Source organism: Peromyscus leucopus, chromosome 1 (genome assembly GCF_004664715.2).
Source record: "Peromyscus leucopus breed LL Stock chromosome 1, UCI_PerLeu_2.1, whole genome shotgun sequence".
NCBI classification, from domain to species: Eukaryota; Metazoa; Chordata; class Mammalia; order Rodentia; family Cricetidae; genus Peromyscus; species Peromyscus leucopus.
In genome coordinates, this window is record NC_051063.1 from 117521405 (window position 1) to 117545798 (window position 24394).

The following is a 24394-nucleotide window of genomic DNA, read 5'->3' on the forward strand; positions in this document are numbered from 1 at the left end:
ACTCCCATCCCTCAAACAAGGTTTATTGTGGTTAAAAAGCAAGAATAAAGAGCCCATAATACTTTCCTAAATACAGGCTGTGCTATTTGGCACATTATCTTTGTTTATCTTTCTGTGTAGTCCCTGTCAGTAAAGTTTCAAAGAGAAGGCGTCACTTAAAAGAGGCTGGGTTTTCTTTTTAGGGGCAGACATTTCCTTAGCCTAACTACAATTGGTTGAGTAAGCCAGAATGATCTGAGGGAGGAGAAAGTCTCCGCAATACTCCTCTTCCCCAGGCCAGTAGTGGGAGGAAATTTTGGCCAGCAGAGGCGCTGCTGCGGGGCCACAGGAGACCTGAGGGGCAAGGAAGACCAGAGTTGCTTGAGATGTGGAACCCGCTGCAGGACAGTGACTCTGTGATGGGCCCTGGACGCCGCCAGCGCTGGCTTTGCGTCGGAACACTGGTGCTGGCTTTCTCCGGAATCTTCATCATTGGCTTCGTCTTTGGTAGGGTGCATTTGCTGTGCAAACCACAGAATCCCAACTCGGCGACCCCCCTTTTTTTCTTCCCTTCTGCACTCTGCAGCTCCGTCTGCACCAGAGGCGATCCTGTCTGTCGTGGGTCTCCCCGGAATGTCGTGATTTGGGTTGGGGAAGGAGGGAGCAATCCCTGTTAGTTAAGCGGTGATTTGCTGGCGTTGGTGCCGGATTGAGTTTTGAATAAACTGCTTGTAGGATTGAGCTACACAGATTAAAGCCAGATTTTAAAAACAAAAACACGGAACTAGAGCTAGGTTTGAGGTACTGAAACCCTGCAAGACGCCGCCACACTTCTCAGAAGAGATCCCCAATGGCTGCAGATCCAGATCAATCGGCAAGCTTGGCACTGAGTGGCTCTTGATGGCTTGGGGTTTCATCTAGCTCAGCCCTGGGGCAGATTCTGGGTTACCACCGTGTTCAGGACATCTCTGTGAAAGGAGTCTCTTTCTGTTCACATTCTTCCTTGGACCTAACAGAGGCACATTCTGAGGAATGTTAACTACTGTCAGCACTTTCTGAACACAGTCTCAGCAGGAGGTCTTTGTGCTTGGTTCAGATTTCGCCCAACTGTAAGAAAACGTGAGCAGCACAGGCTAGCACACTTATGAATTCAGAAATTGTATAACTAATTCTCACTGCAAAAAAGTTACTGAGTCTCTTTAAGCCTTAGTTTCCCTATTTTTACTGATGAAGCTAAATATGAGTAACTTATAGAACATGAAACAGCATGTGGAACTTTCCTGGAGCAATGCTCAGGTCTTCTTCCTAACTGACTTTAACACACAGGCCAGTCTAAGATGTCATCTAAGTCGGCCTTCTTTACTCTGAATTCTGAGTCACCTCTCTGGGATTTTTAAAAACAGGCTATAGACCAGTTGGGTAGCCTTAGTCCATTGCCTTCAATCTTAACTAACAGTAACCACCTATGGTTGTTGTGGGGCTTCAATGAGGTATTTTCTCAGAAAGACGACTTAAATTGAGTTTCCATTATTTCAGTTTAAAAGTGAGAAACAAGGCTTGGAAAGGTTAGCATGGGATTCAAAAAGGCTGCATATCCTAATGTCAATTTATTGCCTTTACTTTTTTTCCCTCACTGTGATCCTTGGTTTCAGGGCTCAGTGACTCAGTTTGTTAGTGTTTTAATGTTCTGTCTCCTCCACAGGACTCTATCTTCTTCTTGTATATTTTTTTAGACCTTGGTTCTAATCTATCATCCACAGGGTGTTCTTCCTTAATCTCAGTCATCTCTGGGTTCCCTTAGTTTTATACACAGGGATAATATATTCCTTTTTGCCCAACCATGTGTCTCAATGTGCATATTTATATGCTTCTGTATTTGTGCATATGTGATCAAAAATGGGAAGAGTTCCACCAAGTTTGACTGGGTAACCTTCTGCATTCCCAGACCAAGTACTCTGTAAACTTGCAATGATGCCCTATCCCTTTCAGATTAAAATAAACTCATGCAGCCAGGGACTAAGGAACTGGTTATAAACTCTCTGCAGTTTTCTGTGCATTGAATTTCTTACAGGGTTTTGGGTACATTATAGTTCATTGTAGGCTTCTAAACTTCAATTTCTCAAGCCTGTTTCACTTGGAAAAAAAATACCAGTACATTTTGTTGTAGTTTCAAATTCAAAGCAGACTAAAGTCCGAGTTTTCTTTAATGCTTTGAGAAAATTGATATACTTGAAATATAGTCATAGTTAAAATTCTTTTTGATTATCTGCGTATGTTTATATCTGTGACAATATACATGTGTGAGACGTGAGAACAGGTGTCCATAGAGTTCAGGAGAGGGCGTTACTTTCCCTGAAGCTTAAGTTACAGATAACTGCACTGCCAGATGTTGGTTCTGGCAATCAAACGGGTCCATTGCAAGAACAGTACATGCTCTTAGCTACTGAGCAATCTCTCTAGTCACTGTACTCATAATTAATTCATTATAATCATTTGTTAAATGCTTATTCTAGCTCTACAAAGAAGCAAGCAATTACCGGCAAGAGAAGCTAATGTAGAAAAAGATACATTTTCAAAACATTTTATCGCCAATAGTTGAAACAATAATACCAAATTGAATTTCCTTATTAAACTTTTCTGAGAAGTAACAGCAATGCACATAATTGAAATTTGTTTAAAATATGTTGTACTTGTTTTGCAATTCAAAAAAAAAAAATACTGATATGCTCTTTTCCCCATAGAAGCAAACAAGGGAGAGAAAACAACAAAATCCCAGCTAATACAAAAGAAAAATAACTGTGTCTTACATAAAAACAAGACCCAGCCATGACTTCATATCTCACATATCTTTGCTTGTATTTTTCAGGGTGGTTTATAAAATCTTCCAGTGAGTCAACTAATATTGTTCCCCATCCTGGCATGAAGAAGGCATTTTTGCATGAATTGAAGGCTGAGAACATCAAAACATTTTTATAGTAAGCTTATGCTTAAAAGTCGATATGGGAAGTATATTGCAAAAACATTGTTCTGTACAGATGCTTTGATACAACATTTTATATACAAAAATTGGCTTTTCACAATGCTTTATTTATTGAGGATATTGTATTACTTTCCATGCAGGGAAGATTACAGCTTCAGATTAACTTCATATCATTAGAAAGCTTTCAGAGTGGGAGTTAGCAAACACTGAATATACAAAGACCAGCCTTTGCAAGCCAGCAGATATCTGTCACAACTACTTAATGTTGCTCCTGCAACACAAAAGAAGCTATGGAAAGTATGAGGAAAATACATGTGCCAGTTCTGATAAAACTGTACTCATGAGCACTGAAATTTGATTCTCATGTGTTCATGTATTACAAAATTCTGTCATGTTTACTCCTCACCTACTTAAAATGTAAAGCTGTTCTTTGCCTGTGGACTGTATAAAAAAACAGATCATGGCCAAATATGAATCGCAGAACTTACTTTGCTGACTCATCTTTTAAAGAAAGATAGTATGTTTTAATCAAGAAAAGGTTGACTTTAAAATCGCATAGAAATTAGTTCAAACTTCATCTGGGCTCATTGACAGGAAAGTAACTGAGTGAATAATGAAGCATCCTAAGCTTTTATTTGCATATCTATGAGATGAGGGTAAAGATACTGCTGTGATAAGGATAAAACTGCAAAGCAGAATTTTTAAAAATTTAAAGACTAATTCAATTCTTACTGAAGTAGTTTAAAGTGAAAGAGATAAATAAATAAATTTTAAAAGTATTGTGCTTTGCACATTATAGGCAAGAGCCCTGTCACTGAGCATACACAAGGCCCTGTGTTTGATTCTCAACAATGCAAGAAACTAAAAGTTAAAAGTTGTCACAAAGTTAAATTTATAATTAGTTAAAAGTAAAATATGTGAATGAATAGTTTTAGTATATGTAACCACTTACAATGCTTTATAGTTTTCAACAAATCAAAATAATATGTGTCAAAAATATGCAAAATTCCTCTAATGATTGAAGGATTTTCTAATGAATACAAAGTAATTTGATATAAAAAGACTATTAAATATTAACATATGGATTGAGTTATATATCTGTAGGTATGTACATATATACCTTATATCAATTACAATGGAGTTAAAAACCATGAAAACCATTGCTTCCCCAGTTTCAGAAGGGCCATGTTGAATGAGAGACTTTGGGCTTAAACTTCTTTTTGAAAAAAAAATCTCTGCATCTTGTATTTATGCCACTATATTTGCATTATATGCATGACATAAGTAGTTTTGTCTTGGTGCTTATTCGAGATAAAGACATATTAACCTTTAATGTTTAAACATTTTCAATGTTTCTTCACCAGTAATTTCACACGGACACCACACTTGGCAGGAACAGCACAGAATTTTGAGCTTGCAAAGCAAATTCATGCCCAGTGGAAAGAATTTGGCCTGGATTCAGTTGAGTTGTCCCATTATGATGTGCTGTTATCCTACCCAAATAAGACTCAACCCAACTACATCTCAATAATTGATGAAGACGGAAATGAGGTAAAAAAAAATACAAGAAACACTCCACCTCAATCTTGTATCATCTCTACATATTAATCAAATTCATTATTATTGACATTTGTTATTTGCCTTTAAAAATCTCCTTATCAATGTCAGTTCATTTCTTAGAGTGTTTGAATGTAGTGTGATTTGGGGAAGATTTTTTAAAAATGAATGATTTATTATAGTTACTTTCTATTTTTTAGTATTATATACCAATTTCAAATGCAATATATGGTTAAGATTCTGACCAGCTAAACAGACTTTCATGCCTTAAAGCATAAAGACATTTCAAAGATTTAGTTTGCCAGGATATTTAGAGAACCAGTGTTGGTTTGAGCTAGCAAGGATGTATTGGTTTAAAAGATTCTATTTCCACCTGGTTTTAGCTAAAAGTTCTAGCTGCACTGAATGAAAATTTCTCAAATGACCCTGTACATAGGCTTTTGTTAAGACCTTGTCTTGGACATTTGGAAAGGAATACATTTGGAGGCAAATGTATCTAAAACAAAGTATTTGTAATTCTGTTTTTAAGTCAGGGTGCATATTTGCCAAACAGATTATAATACAGTTTGTTGAAGTTGGTCTGATCAACATGTATGTTCAATATGAAAACAATAAAGTATAACTAAAACATTTATCACCATCAATACATTTTACATAGTAGACCTAATATATCTAGTACAGTCTACATAGCTTCAGACAGTCATCTTGTAACTGAAATTCCTCTTATAAATAGCATTTTTCAAGCTACTTACAAGTTAAAATGTTTTCACATTTGACTTTTTCAAATTGTTATTTAACTTTCTTACTAACAATGCATCAGTCTTTTCTTGTAATGAACATATATAAGTATATATACACACACATATATTATAATCACTGATATGATACAATTCTAACTTTAATCACACAGTTCTAGAGTGCACCATGTTTCTTGCTTGTGTTCCCCTTTGCAGGGCAATTACTATTCAAACTATGAGCTGTTTTTTTTAACACTTACTTATTTTCCATAAGTAGTATGCTTGCATTGCTTTTTATTTCAGAGTCATGCAGTGTTCGTTGGGGTTGTGATCATTCCAGTCCATGCTTATCACTCTAGCCTAACACCAATGTTCAAGTACTGTTATTCATTTCTTAAAATTATAAAAATTATGAACTAGAAGAGATCTTCTGGGTAAACTGGGGGCAGGGGCAGGGAAGGGTGATAGGAGGATGGGAACATGAAGGATCTGGTTGGGCAGGTTGGGGGCAGGACAGATTGAGGGGAGTAAAGAAAGAGGTATCTTGGTGCAAGGGGGCATTTCAGGGTTAGGGAGAAACCTGGTGCCAGAGAAACTCTCAGGAATCCACAGGATGACCCCAACTAAGTCTCTTAGCAATAGTGGAGAGAGTACCTGAACTGGTCAACTCCTGTAATCAGATTAGTGACTACCCTAATTGTCATCAGGGAGCCTTCATCCAGTAACTGATGGAAGCAGATACAGAGATCCACAGCCAAGCACTGTGTCAAACTCTGGGAGTCCAGTTGAAGAGAGGGTGGAAGGATTATATGGGGGGGGGGGTCAAGATTATGATGGAGAAGCCTACAGAGACAGCTGACCCGTACTCGTGGAACCTCAGGGACTCTGGGCTCACAGCTAGATAGCCTACATGGGACCAACCTAGGCCCTTGGAATGTTGTGGTGACAGTTGTTTAGCTTGGTCTGTTTGTGGGGCTCCTAGCAGTGGGATCAGGAACTTTCCCTGGCACTTAAGATAGCTTTTGAAAACCTATTCCTCATGCTGGGTTGGCTTGCCCAGTCTTGATGCAAGGGGAGGAGCTTGGTAGTGCCTCAACATGATGTGCCATGTTTTGTTGACTCCCATGGGAGACCTGCCCCTTTCTGAATGGAGATGGAGAAGTGGATGGTGGTGGGGATAGAGGGAAGGCAGGAGGGGAGGGAATGGGAGGAAAGGAGGGAGGGAAAGAGTGATCACTATGCAAAGTAAATGAAAAAATTAATTATTAATTTTTTTAAAAAAAATTATATATTCAAAAATTATATTTTTCTTTAATATTTCAAGCTCAATGAAAACCACTTGGTGTTGACACATTTATTGTATGGAAGAACTAAAACAGCTAGTATAATTTTAATTGGCATAATACTGTTATATTTTTAAAATATGTATTCTTTATATCAATTTTCACTTTCTTAATCACATTTTTATTCAGATTTGATAGTGTCTGTTTCTGACCTAATCTCAGCATTAGGGAACTTGAGTGAGGATGATAATCATGAGATTCAAAGCCAGGGTGGGCTACCTCATGAATTCTAGGCAAGCTTGGATTACATATTGAAAATTTTGTCTGAAAATAATAGTAATATTGCAGAAGTGTGGTATAATAAGAAGTTACATCCTACTGTTGATATATTTATGGGCTGGTGCACAGATGCTTTGTTGACACAACACTACAATGAGATACAGAAATAGAAACTTAAAGAGTGAAATGAAAATGAGATGTGTCTTTCTACTTTGTCTAAATCCCAAGTTTTTGGCCTCCATTATTCTTTATATATTCTCAAATTTTAAAATATCTGTAAAATATCTGAAGACATGCCTAATATTGATTTTTCTATTTTGTCCTTATTGATTTTGTCAGAGGTATGTCATTTTTGCTAATGTATTCAAATACTAAACTTTGTCTTTAGCAGTGTTTTGTAACCTAACTTCATGGTTTATTGATTGTGCCCTTACTTAGGTTTCTTTTATTGCTATCTTTGTACTGATTTTGCTATTCCTTGTAGCATCTTTTGAAGAAAGCTCAATTTACTGATATCCAGTCTTTAATAAATTGTGAGGTTCAAGTTCTCTCATAACTGCCTCAAGTAATTCTCTGAAGTTTGGATAAGAGGTATTTCAGTAATCACTGATGTCTTATTTTTTCTAATTTCCATTTTTCTTCTTAAATTATCTTATTTATTTGTTCATTCTTTAAGACAGCATCTTGCTAGCCCAGGCTAGCCTAGAATTTCCAGTTCTCTTGCTGGGATTGCACATATGCATTACTAAGTGTTTAGAATTTTTATTCTGTTCTCATTGTCAAGTTTAATATGGATATATATATATATATATATATATATATATATATATTAGGTAATATGGTTTATAGGTAAAAAATTGTGCTGATTGTTTTTTGCCCACTTGACAAAAATAGAAACATATTTGGAAGAGGAATGTTAATTGAGAAAATGTTTCCATAGGATTGGCCTATGGACTGCACACAAGTCTCTGAGGTACTGTCTTAATTAGTGATTGATGTGACAGGCCCCACCTCAGTGTGGGCATGTCATCCCTGGGCTGGTGTACCTAGTTTTATAAGAAAGTAGGCTGAGAAAATCATGAGGAATATGTGATTAAATAGAGTTCCTCCTCGGCTTCTGTTTCAGTACCTTCTTCCAGGTTCCTGCCTTGATTTCCACTCCCAATTTCAGTGATAGACTGTAAACCGAAAGAAACTTTTTTATTACCAAATTGCTTTTGGCATGGTGTTTTATCACAGCAATAAAAATCCAACTAAGGTTTCCATTAGAAATTAGTATGTGTCAATTTACATAAATGTTCTGTTTCTTTGGCAAAAATGCATATTTGTTAGTTTGGGGACTTCATCTTTCATATTGGTTTAGTAGTTTGTATCATTATTTGGCTGAAACCTCTTCTTAATATTACTTCCTTCTGTCTTTATTAATCATATGAAGATTAATAACTGAGCATTTAAGTTATACTCTGATAGACAGGGCATACATCTATTGTATTACGGACAAAACTTATTGGACATCCTTAATCTCATATAATACTTTATCAATTTCAGCATATTGTCTAAAATTTAGTTCTTTTGCAGCATTTCTATCATTTCTCTTTAAGAATTTTGTGGGTGCCCTGAACCTCCATATTTTGTCACTGTAATCTCTTAATATTTCTTTTTTCCCCTAATTTCTTCACTGAGATAAATTATACTTATAGGTCTGTCTCCTAAACTTATTAATTTCTATAGCTTGCTAGCTTTGCCTCTTCTAAATTTTGTCTCTGTTATTTGATATTTTCTGGCTATGTAGCCCAGATTAGCCTTGAGTTTTCAATCTGCCTGCCTGGGTATCCTCATGCTGAGATTTCAGGTATGTGTTCCTGTGTGTGAACACTACATGTTCTTTTTTTTCTACATTTATTTAAAGGTTTTTCATTAAAATTCCAAACCAATGCCATCTATATAATAAGTGCTAGACATGTAGTTTATTCTCTGTTCTCTATGTCTACTCCTTCCCAAAGGACTTTGTGTGTGTTCAGTGATTTTTGTTTGGGTTCTGAGTTCTTCCTTATGACTTCTTTTAGGACTTTTAAAGGTCTAAAATAAAGGATAATGACATCTTGACAATTTTTGCTGGGCTTCAAGCAGCACTACCAACTAGACACTACTCTAAAATAAACTCCTCACCTAGAAGCATTTTGTTCTATCTAAGTAGTGAGTGGGAAAATGTAGATCCTTTGAGGCCTTGAACCATCACTTTCTGTGGAATTAATTTATGTCTAATTTATCCATAACTCTAAAATATATTGTTCATTGGAGACTAATTTATGCAGGATTCTCCTGTAAGACTCTATTTCCTGAAGTGTAGTCAGACTGTATTAATGTCTATGCTCTCTTTATGGGCCCTTATACTTTGATAAGACCAACAAGAGACAAAAATGGACTGTTCTATTCTAGTCAGCTTTCATTACTTGTGTTAATTAACTTATTGAAGTTTATTTTATTTTGGTGTTTCCAGTCCATAATCAAAGGGTTCCATCACTTTGGACCTCTAATGAGGCAGTGACTAATAGTGAAGTGAGCCGTAGCAAAAACTACCAATGTCACAACAAGAAAGAACAGAATGAGGCAGTTGTTGAGATGTAACAAATCCTTTACGGTCATACCTTCCACGGAGAGATCACCCACAAGGCCCCATGTCATGGAGTTAGCACTTCCTCCTGATCATGCCAGCCTGGCAACCAATCCTTTAACATGCAGACATAGAGGGATATTCAGTATCCAAACCTATAATACAGATTTTAGTGTTACATCTTAGAATTCCTGTTGCATATCTGTTTTTATTTGTTTGCTATTTTGGGAGGTTCTTAATAGTTCTTGCTTTTCCGATTTAATTTAGATAAACAGATACATATTTTGGTTAGTGTTTTTCATTCTTTCTTTCCTGCTTAAATTATTTTATTTTTATTTTTATATAACTTTTTATTAAAAAAGATTTTCTTTCTTTTTATATACCAACGCATTCCCCTCCCTCCTCTTCTGCTTCTCCCACTACCCCCATCCCACCCCATCTCCTCCTCATAGAGAGTAAGGCCTCCCTTGAGTAGTCAACACAGACTGTTATACCACGTTGGGGATAGACCTAGCCTTTCCCCCCTGCATCAAGGCTGAGTAAGGCATTGCACCATAGGGAATGGTGTCTAAAAAGCCAGTTTGTGAACCTGGGATAAATCCTGGTACCATTGCCAGGGGACCCACAAACACATCAAACCATGCAACTTTCACCCACATTCAGAGGGCCTAGTTCAGTCCCATGCAGGCTCCCTAGCTATCAGTCCAGAGTCCATTAGCTCCCATTAGCTCAGGTCAGCTATCTCTGTGGTTTTTCCTATTATGATCCCGATCCCCTTTGCTCTTATAATCCTTCCTCCCTCTCTTCAACTGAACTCCAGGATCTTGGGCAACTGCTTGGCTGTGGGTCTCTGCATCTGCTTCCATCAGTCACTGGATGTAGGTTCTATGTAACCAATCTAAGTGTAGTAAAGAGGAGGACACTAAGAGGGACATATACATGGATCTTCCCAGGAAGGGGAAAGGTTATGATCTTCTGGGCAAACTGAGAGGAGGGAATAGAGGGGAGGGGATGGGAGGTAGGAACATGAGGACTCGAGATGGCTGAGTAAGGGGAGAGATGGAGAGTAATGAAAGAGATATCTTGACAGAGTGTACCATTAAGGGGATGGGGAGAAATCTGCAGCTAGGGAAAACCCCAGAAACTCACAATGTGTCCCCAGCTAAGATTCATAGCAATGGTGGAGAGGGTTCTTGAACTAGCCTTCCCCTGTACTCATTTTGGTGTCTACGCTAAATGTTTTTCATTCTTTCAAGTATGAATGTTTTTCAGTGTATCTGAGTGCTATTGGGCATACATCTCTCAACTATGTGACCTTTTTGTTAAAGTAAATTTGATATTTAACTTGTTCCAGCATTGTTATAATAATGACCACCTTTACTATGCAAGGCTATAGTTCTATTTGAAGACCTTAAAACGATGTCTGCAGACATTTTCTCCTTAAATGGAAGCTGGTGCTTGTGGGCTCTTCTAGGACCCTCAAGAGGATGAATCTCTTCTATCCTACTGTGGAGCACCTGTGTATAACAAGTGTGACAACTGACCCAAGAGATGGATGCATTTTTTCTTGATTGCTTGTGATAAACTTGAACTGATTTACTCTTGATTATCTTGTTTGTTTCTCTAGATTTTCAACACGTCATTATCTGAACTGCCACCTCCAGGATATGAGAACATCTCAGATGTAGTGCCACCTTTCAGTGCTTTCTCTCCACCAGGGATGCCAGAGGTAACAATGTAGCACAGCACAATACAAATGATGAGGAGAAGTCCTGTTTCCTCATACAGTTAGGCAATAATTAAACTGTCTGACCTACATAGTTTTTTCTCCTCTCTCAAAAGAAATCACTAACTTCATTATTTTTCTTTCCTGCAAACATGCTTAAATTCTTCCACGATACTGAACAATGATGCAGAAGGTTTCACTATCTATGCTATCACTATCTACATTCAAATAGAAGGCACATGTGTTGACTGTTGAGATTTCCTGGGTGATCTGTAACCCATCCAGTAGAGCATTACTTCTCTAGTAATTATATAGGTCTTTTATGTGTATGCAATACACTTCTCCATCATTAATTCTTGAATCTATGTCATCTGAGTCCTGTGGAACATATAACACTGGCTCATGCATTAGGCTATTTAAAATTTGCAATTTCGCCGGGCGGTGGTGGCGCACGCCTTTAATCCCAGCACTCAGGAGGCAGAGGCAGGCGGATCTCTGTGACTCCGAGGCCAGCCTGGTCTACAAAATGAGATCTAGGAAAGGCGCAAAGCTACACAGAGAAATCCTGTCTCGAAAAACCAAAAAAAAAAAAAAATGGAATTTCACAATATCTATAAACATACTGTAGTATTTCTCATGTTTTAATATGTGTCACATAAATGGAGGGTTTGCAAAGCACAGATTCTGGTTTCTAGCCTATGCATTTCAGCATGTCTGCGGATGTACCCAAGAGCTCATGGGTGCTTCTCACAGTGTCCTCTGTAATGCTGAACTCCAGGACGAATCTTTGAGGACCACTGCTTTTTTCACCCAAATGTCCACAATGATAAGAGCAGAAAAATAGAAGCTTGAAGGAATCAGGGAAAATTCCAAGCCCAGGGCCAGATTATGTTTACAATCATAGAACAACAGCACAGTGTAAGTCATACAAGAAATCCATTGTCTAAAACAAAGTGGTTTTTCAACTGAGAATACCACTTGCCTAGGGAGTGTATCTATTGGTTACTTTTGTTAGCAAAATTTTAAACTGTGTCTTCTCCAATCCATTATCCAGAATAGTTTGTCTTGTGATGATTGTCAGTTTATCAAAAGATAGCTGTCATTTTCTAATACTTAATGGGGGAATCGCCCCCAAATTGCTTCTCCCAAGTGGGAACTTGTTGGTACAATCAAGAAGTTTGAACAGACCAATTTAACTTCTCTCTCTCTCTCTCTCTCTCTCTCTCTCTCTCTCTCTCTCTCTCTCTCTCTTCTCTCTCTCTCTCTCTCTCTCTCTCTCTCTCTCTCAGTTTCTGTCTACTCTTTCTTCTCTCTTTCTTTATCTCTTTGCTCTTGGATGATAGTGCTAGTTAGTCCTGCCCATACATGCACAGTTGTGGGGCTATCTTTTGGAGCATAGGGAAACCTACCAGTGGCCACTTGTTCATGAGAGGATGACTCTTCCTCTTCTAGTAGTTAACAACTACTAATAGTTTCTAAGTAATGGGTGGGACTTCACCCATCTATACAGGAATTTTGGCTGGCTTGATATTTTGCTGGTAACTATGGGGAGTCTGAGTTCCTGAATGCAACAGCCATTGTTTCCAGGAGACAATATTTCACAGTATGTATCTCCATCCTCAGCTCTTATATTCTTTTGAAGAGTCTTCCCTGCACTTGAAGCAGAGCATTCACTGAAGAACAGTCTAGGTGTGTATTTTAGAGCCAGCCCATCACAAAGGTTTCTAAGTTGATGCTTAAGGAAAAAAAAGAAATTGACAAAATTGTGAAAGTGCAGAAATATATACTTGTGTAGATTTGGGGGTTTGGTCACAATTAATATTTTTGTGGTATTGTTCATTGAGCCTAGAGCCTGGCACATTCTGAGTAGATACTATACCATGATGCTACATTCTCAGATTGTGTTCATCTATTTCTTAAATGGAAGAAGTAGTAGATAAGCATGAGTATTTACATTTTTTCAGCTACAAATGAGCAGCTGTGTCATCGATTCTAAAATGGTATTTATAGTATGTTGGAAATTATATTCCTTGCAGGCAATTGGTGTCATAGAGGTATGATGAGCATTTTTTTAGATTTCTGTGCAAAATAAATGGATGTGTGTATTACTTTTCAGAATATGTCTCTGTATAGATTAGAGGAAAAAACATTTCAGAAAATGACTTTACAAATGACAATGTTGAGACTTAGGGATGACAGTATGCTTGCATGATCACACAAATGACTGGAAATAAACCTATCAAATGCCAGTTTTTGGTCTCTGATGTTTGTGAAGATCCACTATGTTTTCCAATTTGATTGTACTGTCTAAAGTGAAAAAAGTTTTCTTTCACCAAGGGTCTGTCAACCTATGGTGACCGGACTTTTTCAGATTACATGTAGCAACTTGAATACTAATGCAATTCTGTGGGGGTATTTCTACATTGTATAGCTACTCAATAAAAGATAGGTAAAAGAAATGTATTATTTAACTTATATGTATCTTAACTTGTTTAATTATATTTACAATTTAAGCTAGCTTCTCCTTTGTCTTATTTGATACTGATCTGTCCTGACCCTCTTGGGGGCTTTTGCTTTATCTGTATCTATTTCAATAACAGGTGTCCCTCATCCGTACATGCCTCCATATGCTACATTTTCTACTAAATTGTTCTTGATCTCAACAGGGGGATCTAGTGTATGTTAACTATGCACGAACTGAAGACTTCTTTAAACTGGAACGGGACATGAAGATTAATTGTTCTGGAAAGATTGTGATCGCCAGATATGGGAAAGTGTTCAGAGGAAATAAGGTAAGGAAAAGATGTACTTTCAGGAAAGCGGATGAACTGGAGGTCAACATGTTAAGCTAAAAAAGACATATATTGCAATTTTGTCTCATAAGTGGAATCTAGAGTCAAAAAAGCAAAATCAATAAATACACATGAAAATGAAGGGTGGGGGCCTATTTGTTAGTAAGAAGGAGAGAAACAGGAAGGATGATGGGATAAAGAAGAGGGTAATAGGAAATTATAGGATAATAATGAAAGCACGTGATGTTCATGTGTGAATTTGCTCTAATGAATCCACTGTTTTCTATGGTGTGTACATGCTGATGACATTTTTAATATTTATCTCTTGCCCTAATCTAAAATGTTTTGTATATTTTACACGTGTTGAATCATTTCCTTAAAGTTTTTCTGAGATTATTATTCTCTTGACTCTATAAACTCCCACCTTACAGGGAAGACACCTAACATATTTGTGTTCTTGTGTTCTTGCAATGCTGACCTTATTGGCAAGAGCAAATGCAGCAGATTTTTCTGTACCTGCAAGTTTCTCTGACTTAAAAAGAAACACAAAACCCCTCACACTGAATTTCCTACTAATTTCCAGTAACTTTATTTTAAATATTATCTCCAAAGACTTACGAAAATAAATTTAATGTGGACCATTACTATAGGTAGTGAAAAAAGCCAAAATATTCCTCTCTTGACATAGATTTAATAGTAATTTGGCTTGGGAATTCTACTTGCTTATTATGCTTCTAGAAAACTAGAGGGAGCAGCAAATCCTTATTCTCAGTCATGAGAATGGTCCAGGTCTGGAGCTCTGCAAATCCATCACCTTTGAGATTTTGAAGTAGTATCCAGGACTAGTGTCACATAGCTGTAACCCCTTGAAAGGCTGAGGCAGGAGAATTACAAGTTCAAAGTCTTCCTGGGCTACAGAGTAAATTCAAGTTCAGCCTTGAAAACTCAGTGAGACCTGATCTTTAAAATAGAAGATAGAGCTTAGTTATTTATTTAATGTGATCTTGGCATCTGCCATAACTAAGTCTGGAGCAAATTAATCTAAACTGAGAAAAGAAACACCATGTCTTCTAGGTTAAAAATGCTCAACTGGCAGGTGCGAAAGGAGTCATTCTGTACTCAGATCCTGCTGACTACTTTGTTCCTGGGGTGAAGTCTTTTCCAGATGGCTGGAACCTCCCTGGAGGTGGTGTCCAGCGTGGGAATGTCTTAAATCTTAATGGTGCAGGTGACCCCCTCACACCAGGTTACCCAGCCAATGGTGAGTGATCAGACCCCAAACATCATAAGAAACTGACCATTTCAAATGATTTTTGTAGAGGACTTCTTTGGCAAAATGACTAAAGGTATATTTTTCTCATACTTTTTGAATCATAGAAATAAAAAAGTTTCAAATTCTGAAAATCTTTGGATCATGTTCCTCACACCATATTTGAAGGCTTGGACCTGATAAGTATGGAATTCAGACTGTTTCAGATATTAAAATGTAATATGGTTCATGTATAATATAATGCATCACACTTACATGGGGTGGAGATAGAATAAAACAAGATTGAATTTGAAATAATTCTTCAGCAAAGTGAACATGGGTTAAAAAGGAATATAAGTATATTCATGTCTGTTCTATTCTTTTTTTTTTTTTTTTCTTGGTGTTTTTTTTTCCCCCATGAGCTTTGGCCAGGTTGTCTTTTCTTGTTAAGGAAATTCACACAAAACTTATAATTCTCATGAGTACAGTTTTTACTTTTCTAGTAATGAGCAGAAGAGCAAATATGTCTAAAGTGGTTAGATAATACACTAAGGATACAATAGCTTTTGCTGCTTTGCCAAGATAAATGATAATTACTAAGTCGTATTTTCTAAATGGCAGCTTCTGCATGCCTTATCAACCTTACAGGCAACAGGGTATTATGATCTCTTGCTGGGAGGAAAATGAAACGATGCACTCAGTCTGCCCACGTTCATCACATCACTAACCAGGGTACTGGAGTTCAAAGTCCCAGTGTGGCCTCAGAGTCCACATTCTTCTCCTTTGCTGAAATGCTTCTTGGTCACACATTAATTAAACAGATAAATTGTTTGGGATGCATTCAACTATCACATGATGTCTTCAAAATTTGTGTTCATTTAGTTTGTATAGTTTGGGACATAGCAAATTCTCATAATTTAGGAAAAAGGAGTTTGTTAACGTACCTATGACACATAATTATTATTCATCTCTGATTCATCAAATCCCATATTTATCTAAGGCTTATGTGTTTAGAGGGTTTGAAAGCCTCCCTTAAAACACAGAGCACGGCCATAGCTGTTTCCATTCTTTAAAACCACTTTATATTACTCTACCATAAAGTAGTCATGTTGGTGGTGCATGGCCATTGTTAGGCTCCCCATGCCCCAGTCTGTGACCCCACACCATTTACATATGAAAAGTATTAACTGGGCTCAGTGGGATTTTAATAAAATACATGAAATAGGGAGAACAAAGTGTGTGGAAGTTTATGGGGAGTTGGAGGGAGCAGGGATGAATATGATTAAGATAAATTGTATACATGTATGAAATTTTCAAAGATTATGAAAAATAAAACAAGCTCAAATATTAAACAGTGCATTGATCATGTAAATGGAATGAAAACCCACAAATCTGTCCTGGATGACTTTTATTTACTCTTAACTTTCCATTTCCACATTTAAAAAAAACAAAACAACAACAACAACAACAAAAAAAAAAAAAAACAAAAAAAAACCCTCTTCCAACTCATGTTCTTTCTATTAAGCTAAAATTGTAAAAATAAAATTTAAATTAACTGGAATTTCTGTCCATGGTTTGAACATTTAAAATGACTGAATTTTAGAGGGAAGGCATGTAATCCCTAGAGATAACATTTGTCACTTTGTGTGCATTATCTATTTTATGTTTTTTAAATTTTACATTTGAATTTTTCTTTCTTTGAAAATATATGTTTTCATACAATATATTCTGATATTCTTTCATCTCTTCCAATTCCTCTGAGATCTTCACCACCTCCCCTACCATCTGAACACATAAGCTTTCAATCTCTCATTAGGAACCAAATAGGTATCCAAATAGTAACAGAACAAAATAATATGAAATAAAAACAAATAAATCTGAATAGGACAAAACAGAAGAAAAAGAGCCAAGGAAAAATAACAAGAAACACATATAGATGCAGAGACACAAACATTAGCCACACAGGAATTTCATAAAAGACAAAAAACTGGAAGCAATAAAATACATGCAACAGGCTGGTAGGGTAAAAAAAAAATCTACTGAAAAAAGATTATGAGACCAAGAACATACAGAGATGCCACTGAGTATGTTTTCTGTTGGCCATTTACTACTAGGCATAAAGCCTATCCTTGAGAGTGCTTTGTATTCCCAGTGAAATTCCCTTGGAGAAAACTAATTTTTCATTGTGTTTGGTTATCAATTGGAGATAACATCTAGTTTAGAGGTGGGAGCTTTTGCCCACTTCTCCTTTCAGCCCTAAGACCTCATCTGTCACAGACTTGTGAAGGCCATATGTATACTGCCACAATCTCTGTGAGTTTATATATGGATCACCTTCTGTTTTGAATGCCTTGTTTTCTTGATGTTCTTCATCACCTCTGCTCTTAAATCTTTTCTGCCTCTGCTTCCAGAGGATTTTCTGATCCCCGAAGGAAGGGATGTGATGTGTTGTAGACATCCATTTTAGGATTGAATGTTCTAAGTTCTCTCAATCTCTGTATACTTTCCCATTGTGGGTCATTGTTTTTGTTCCCATCTGCTATAGAAGGAACCTTCTCTGATGTTGTCTGAGCAAGGCACTGATCTATGAGTATAGCAAAATGTCATTAGGAGTCATTTTATTGCTACTTTCCTGTAGCAGAAAAGTAGTATTTGGTTTTGTTCCAGTTTCCTGGTATATTCAATTTTAGATTCTTGTCCATAGGGGCAGTGTCAGGGATGGGTCCCAATTTATCGAGTAGACTTTAAATCTGATCGGGTATTGGTTTGTTTCTCCCACAAGCTTTTTGCCTCTATTTCACTAGCATATTTTGCAGCAGGTCATTCATTACTTTAGATTGAATGGTTTGTGTAGTTGGGTCAGTGTTTACCTTTCTCCATATAAAGTACTGTAGATGTAACCAACTGTCTTATTAAATAAGAAACACAGAACCAATGTAAAAGAGAAAGAAATGAGGTCAGAGCTCAGAGCTAAAACCTTACCCTTCCTCCTGCGGTGATCCCACCTCTCTGAAAGAGACCTACTTCCTGTGTGTTTGTCTTTACATAGTCTTTCTGTTCTGCCTTCTCATTGGTTGTAAACCCAAACACGTGACTGCCTCATCACTGCCTGTAAGTACAGTCCTCCAGGTCTTAAAGGTGTGTGTCTCCAATGCTGGCTGTATCCCTGAACACACAGAGACTTACCTAGCTCTGCCTACCAAGAGCTGGGATTAAAGGTGTGCGCCACCACCGCCACACTCTTTTTATGGCTCTAATAGCTCTGACCCCCGGGCAACTTTATTTACTAATATACAATTAAAATCACATTTCAGTACAAATAAAATACCACCATAAAGTACCTTTCTGTACTATGAACACTAATCTGTAAGTGTGAAGGCTCTATAGTCCCCAACTCAACTTCTCCATGTTCACTGAGTTCTGTAGATGTTGTTTTCAGCAATAGGGCCTTATCATTAATTTGTGGAGGGCAACTAATAACCAGAACAATAGCCTAGGATGTTTGGAGGTTCCCATGGGACCATTTGGCTATCAACTCAATTATGTGTAACCCATTTCAAACACTGATGATGAAAGATGTCTAGTTGGAGCTTTGTCTCCACCATAATTAGGTGATTCCATTTAGATTTCTTTCATTGCATATATATTTTAAGAATCTTCTACTGTGTTGTGTTTCCACATGGCCCCTCAAATGGCCCTTAAGTTGAGCTGTCCCTTTGCATATTCCCTCTCTCACCTCTCTTCTTGGATCAATAACTAGCAGTGGAGGTGCTCAATAAAGCACTTTTCTGTTTGGCATTTTTAGAAGAGTTATTCTAGGTCATTAGGTGACTTCATACTCTCATCAACAGGTATGTGAATTTCAGTTTCTCCATGTTTTTTGACACCTGGAATTTTACCACTTCTAGAATATATGAGAGAATGTGTTTTATCTCATTTGCAGAAATCCATTTGAAAAAGGCTGTTTTTAGTGACAAATATGCTCTTTTTCTCAGAATATGCTTACAGGCGTGAGTTGACAGAGGCTGTTGGACTTCCAAGTATTCCTGTCCATCCAATTGGATATGACGATGCACAGAAACTCCTAGAGTAAGTTTGCTAGAAAAAAAATAAAAGATGCCTGTTTTGGTATTTCATTCTAGAGAATTTTCAAATGTTTAACTTTAATCTTCAAATTTTGGAAATCTATCCTCAGTGATGGATGCAATCTGCAATGATTTTACAATTTTAAATAATTCTGGTTCTGATTCTGGAATTTATTTTGTGTTTGGCTATCCAATATGTGAGAGCCATGAAAATTATCATTCTGGATTTCCAGCTGAAGGGTGAATCGTGGATAATTCCTGGAACCATGATATTGGGAGGCCCATCTCCCTGTTTGTGACACTGTTCTCAGGCAGGCAGTGGCCAATTGTGTCAAGGATGATAAGATAGGCTTTTCTGGGAAACACATTACTCATTAGAGGCAAGGCTGTTGATTGATGACTACTTGATAGCCTTGCTCAATTAAATGTCATACTGACATTCCATCTTCTTTCCTTTTTTTCCTTCCCTTTTTCCTTTACCTTATGTCAGAATGGCATTGAGTTTATGGACATTTTCCCAACCTTCTCTAGCTTCCTATTCTGCTCTCTCCCTACCCTTTTCTCGATGTATCTCTTATTTATCAATCTTTTCATTCTTATTTTTAAAATTTCTACCTCTTTGAATAATAATGCAAGAGCTGATAATGTTCCATTTTTAATCTGTTTTTCTGTTCCATTTATGACTTCATGCTTGAGCTTTTCTCTGTTCCTATACCACTCTCTTCTATCTGTTTGCCCTTCATGGTTCATTTCCCTGTGGAAGAAAGAGAAAAGAATTTCTCTGAAAGTAAAGTTGATAGAGTAAAAGCATCTTGTCAGTAATTCTGGCTCAGGTTTCCACATCCTGGAACTACAAGGGTACTCCATTGTGCATGACTTCAAAGCAGTTTTAATTGTTTCATTATCACATCTGTGGGAAAGCATTTCATGACTTAGTGTAAGGTCACCAGTTTCACAAGTGAGGATCCCTTTATCTAGAAATTGGAGATGTGTCCTATCTAGTAGCAGATCATTTAGGTTTCTACTGTTAACTGTGCCACTTGGGTAAAGATTAAGTATGTCATACATTTACAAGCACCATGGACTCTGCATTTAGATAAATGTGTTGACAAATGAAGTCTAAACATTTATATTAAAGATGAATATGATTACAAGATTACTTGTGATAGTGGAAGAATTCAAAGGAGGAAAAACTTCAGCCCCTTCAAGCATGTCATTGGTTATGTTACTGTACAAAGCAATAAAATACAGAATAATAGTGGGCAAGAATATTTAATAACATGCAATATATTTGTGATATGTTAAGTTAAAGAGCAAATTTTTCAAAACACTATATTAAATTATTCCAGTTATAGAACCTATTAAAATGAGCCCATATTTTCTTTGTATTAGAAAGAGAACACATGGAATTTCATAGAATTAGATATAAGATTTATTTAGTCATGTCTACTAATTCTTTAGTCTGGATAAAAAGATAAATATTAGCTGTGTCCTAACTGAGGTAGGATAATTATTTTATTGAAAAATTATAAATGCTATTTATCTCAAATTGCATCTAGCATCTAAATAGTCTGTTTTGTGCATGAGGTTTCTTTTTTATTACTGAGCTGTTAAAACACATGATGATACTGCAGCTTGTTTAACCATTCACTAGTTGAAGGATAACTGAAGTTGTTTCTTGTTTTTGTTGTTATAGAAGAAAACGCTATAATAACTGTGTATGAATTTCTTGTCACTATTCCCTTCCTTCCTCTGGTGTACAGTTTTGAGTCACATAAACATAACAGATTTACTTTGATAAGAAACTGCTAATAGTGAAGCAGGGGCTGCCTCTGACTCTTTTACCTGTTTTTGAGACCCGTTTTCTCCTACTGTGTTGCCTTGTCCAGCCTTAATATGAGGGGAGGTGCCTTGTCTTGCTGTTACTTGATGTGTCATGTTTGGTTGATATCCCTGGGAGGTGTGCTCTTTTCTGAAGGGAAATGGAAGGGTGGATCTAAGGAAGAGGGGAAATGGGGGTTTAGGGTCTGGTAGGAGAGCAGTAAGGGGAAACTTCAGTTGGTATGTGATATATGAGAAGAATAATTAAAAAATAAAATATAAAAAATAAAATAAATAAATAAAATTAAAAAGGAACTAACATGTGTAAATGATTTTTATTACAGTATTCCTCACCAATATATGAATAGCACACGTACACACACACACACACACACACACACACACACACACACACACATTTTCATGCCTTTATGAAAGTATATCTTATATGGTGATATCTAAAAGTACCTGGCTCACTTTCTCACTTTTTATTTTCTTTGAATTTTGCTAGTTTTATGAGCCTTTTATAAAATCATCTTTTCTTATGATTACAGTGTCAGGGTGGTATTTTCTACACAAGATAAATTTGTCAATGCTCCTTTATCTATTTCTTGGAAGAATACCTGAGAACTGGTGTTTGGCCTTTAAAGCAAAGCCATAGGAAATAGTAAGGCCAATTGTCTTTCTGGAAGGTGTCTATGGCTATTTACCCCCTTTACTTATAGTCTGATCATATTTTCTCCTCTTGAGCCAGTTTTGGGAATGTGCAATTTTCTAGGAATTGATTCATTTCATGTAGGTTGTGTAATTTACTAGTATATAGTTCTTCATTATATTCATATATCCTTTAAATTTTCAATTTTTTTGTACTTTCTTTATATTTATATAATAAATTTTAGTCATTTCCTTTTCCCTCATTCAGCTTCCTCCAAGTCCCAGCTCAACCACGTCTCAACAATTTCCACTCCTACTACCATGCCTTCTTTTTGTTTGTGTTCCACTGAGTTGAATATGAGTGACTTGCCCAAGTTATTTATTTTTCACTTATTTGTTATTAATTTATTTTTAGTTATTTAGTCATATTAAGACAGCTTATCTGTGGCTACGCCACTGAAGAAAATATCATGCCATCCTTCACCCAGGGGAAGTATGATCACTTATTTAAATATGCAGGTTCACAAGTATGTCTTTTCTTCTATATACTTTTCTAGTGTTTCCATCTATTGTTTATTGCAAAAATATTTTTGTTGGGGTTAAATTAATGTATGATTTCATCCTTTTATGTTTATTCAGACTTGTGTTACAGCCTAATATGTGGCCTTTCTTAAGAAAATATTCTCATTGTACTTGAGAAGAATATGAAGTTGGTCTGGGTTGAGCAGAATGTTCAGGAAAATCTGCTTGACATTTCAGGTGTTTTAGTATCAGTGGCTGTAAATCTAAATATAGACTCAAAACAAAACCAGACCACAATGAAGACTCACCATATCATTCCCTTTGTTGTTAGACACCTAGATGGTTTGTTTTCTTCTGATTGCCCTTTAGAGTGACTTTTATTGAAATTCCCAACATTAGTAATATTTAGTAGATAGACTATGGAAACCACATCTCTGCTTCTTCCCAGAAGCAAAGATCAACTCATTTGCAAGCTTCCCCCTCAAAATACAACAATTTTCCTATATAGCAGCCACATCATCTATCATCCCTTACTCTTGCTCTATGCTCCTTACCTGGATTCCTCTTCACACTTTGCCATTTACCTTCATCTTTTCTTGTTATTTATTTAAAAATGAGAAAGTAAAACCTCATTTATAAATGTGTTCCTCATCCCATTGGCTAAATTAACCACTTCTTTGTACATGGTTTATAGCAGCAGAGGTTTCTGTAATATAATGCTGATAGTGTTCTGTTTTGTACTGTTGTTGGTTGTATTTTTTTCTTCTGAGAGACTTAAACTTAGGCAGAAAGATCATTTTATATATATACTTGTCTTATTGAGTAGAACAGAGCACATTTATCACAGTAAACAATAAATGATGCTTGGCAAATGATGTGATGAATGAATGAGCTATATCATACTGATTTTAAAAATTAGGACTATTTATATGTATTTCTCCAGTATCTAACATTTGTCAAATCCTAACATATTTTCAAAATGAATTAACATTGTCTTTTAATATTTAAGTTTTTAATTGTCCAAGAGTAGTATATTCATCAGTAACATTTGTTGACTAAAACTTCTATTCTCATGCTTGTGTTTCTTTTATCATTGTTAGACTTTCATATAACTGTTTTGTTCTAATGATTTGCTGTCTGTGTAATTACTAGTTCGTGTGTTCTCCATGGTACAGGCTGAGACTGTGAGGAGTATAGTCACTACCTTTCTTATGTTTCTCTTCTATGTCTATACATGCCTATATGTATGTGCATAGACCTATGTGTACATGCTATTTATAATGAAGTTTCTTTTTACCCATTTCTTCTCCAAAAGCTCTATTAACATATACTTGGCAAAATATTCTATTCACAATAAAATATGGGTATAATTTAACTTATATCCTATAGTATTTTGTATCTTGAATACTCTGTTGTTTTGAATATGGATTGTACTTTCTAGAAATGTAGATATATCTTTTCATACCTCATGTATTCTCTTTATTTAATTGCTTGTGTGTTATGTGTCTGTGATGTATTCTTGTGTGTACATATTGTGGGTATGTGGATAAGCTTTCCTGTACGTGAACTTATGTTCAGTGTTATGTGTCTACCTCTGTGGATCTCCACCTTTTTTGATTTGAGTCAAGCTCTCTCCCTGAACCTGAAATTCAAATATTTGACAAGACTGACTGGCCATCATGTCCCAGTACTCACCTGTCTCCCTATTCCACATCACTCAGGATACTGACATGTCGTTTCACTTAGCTTTCATAGCATCTCTGAAGGTCCAAATACACATTCTTACGCTTATCCAGCAAATATTTACCAACCAAGGATCTCCCCAGCACACTATATGCTTTGTAGTGAAAAATAAATTAAATATATTTTATAGCACTTTTTCTGGAATTCTGTCTATTAGCCAAACTAACTGATGAGATAGGGAAAAAAGAGAGGGCAAATTTACTCATTCATAAAGCTTTAAAAACAGATTACACTTTGTAATATTTTCTAGGAAGAGATAATCTTAATCATTTTTGTTTTTTGTTGACTGAGAATTTCATTCATTCAAATACTGTGTTTTGGTGAAACACCTCCTCCATCCTCTCCCTTCCAGGTCCTCCCCCATCCCACCACT

The 24394-nt window shown here is 36.4% G+C and overlaps 1 protein-coding gene across 2 annotated transcripts in view; it reads left to right on the plus strand.

The window, feature by feature from the left end:
• Positions 1–219: 219 nt before the first annotated feature.
• Positions 220–24394, plus strand: part of Folh1b (folate hydrolase 1B) — a 65587-nt gene continuing 41412 nt past the window's right edge. The window contains exons 1-7 of one of the 2 annotated variants that reach the window (XM_028856721.2): positions 220–486; positions 2846–2954; positions 4324–4510; positions 11057–11158; positions 13822–13947; positions 15022–15208; positions 19192–19285. In XM_028856721.2, coding sequence (XP_028712554.1) covers positions 366–486; positions 2846–2954; positions 4324–4510; positions 11057–11158; positions 13822–13947; positions 15022–15208; positions 19192–19285 — 926 coding nt within the window. In that variant the 5' untranslated portion in view covers positions 220–365. The remainder of the gene's footprint in view (positions 487–2845; positions 2955–4323; positions 4511–11056; positions 11159–13821; positions 13948–15021; positions 15209–19191; positions 19286–24394) is intronic. The other variant, XM_028856720.2, reaches the window with a different exon arrangement.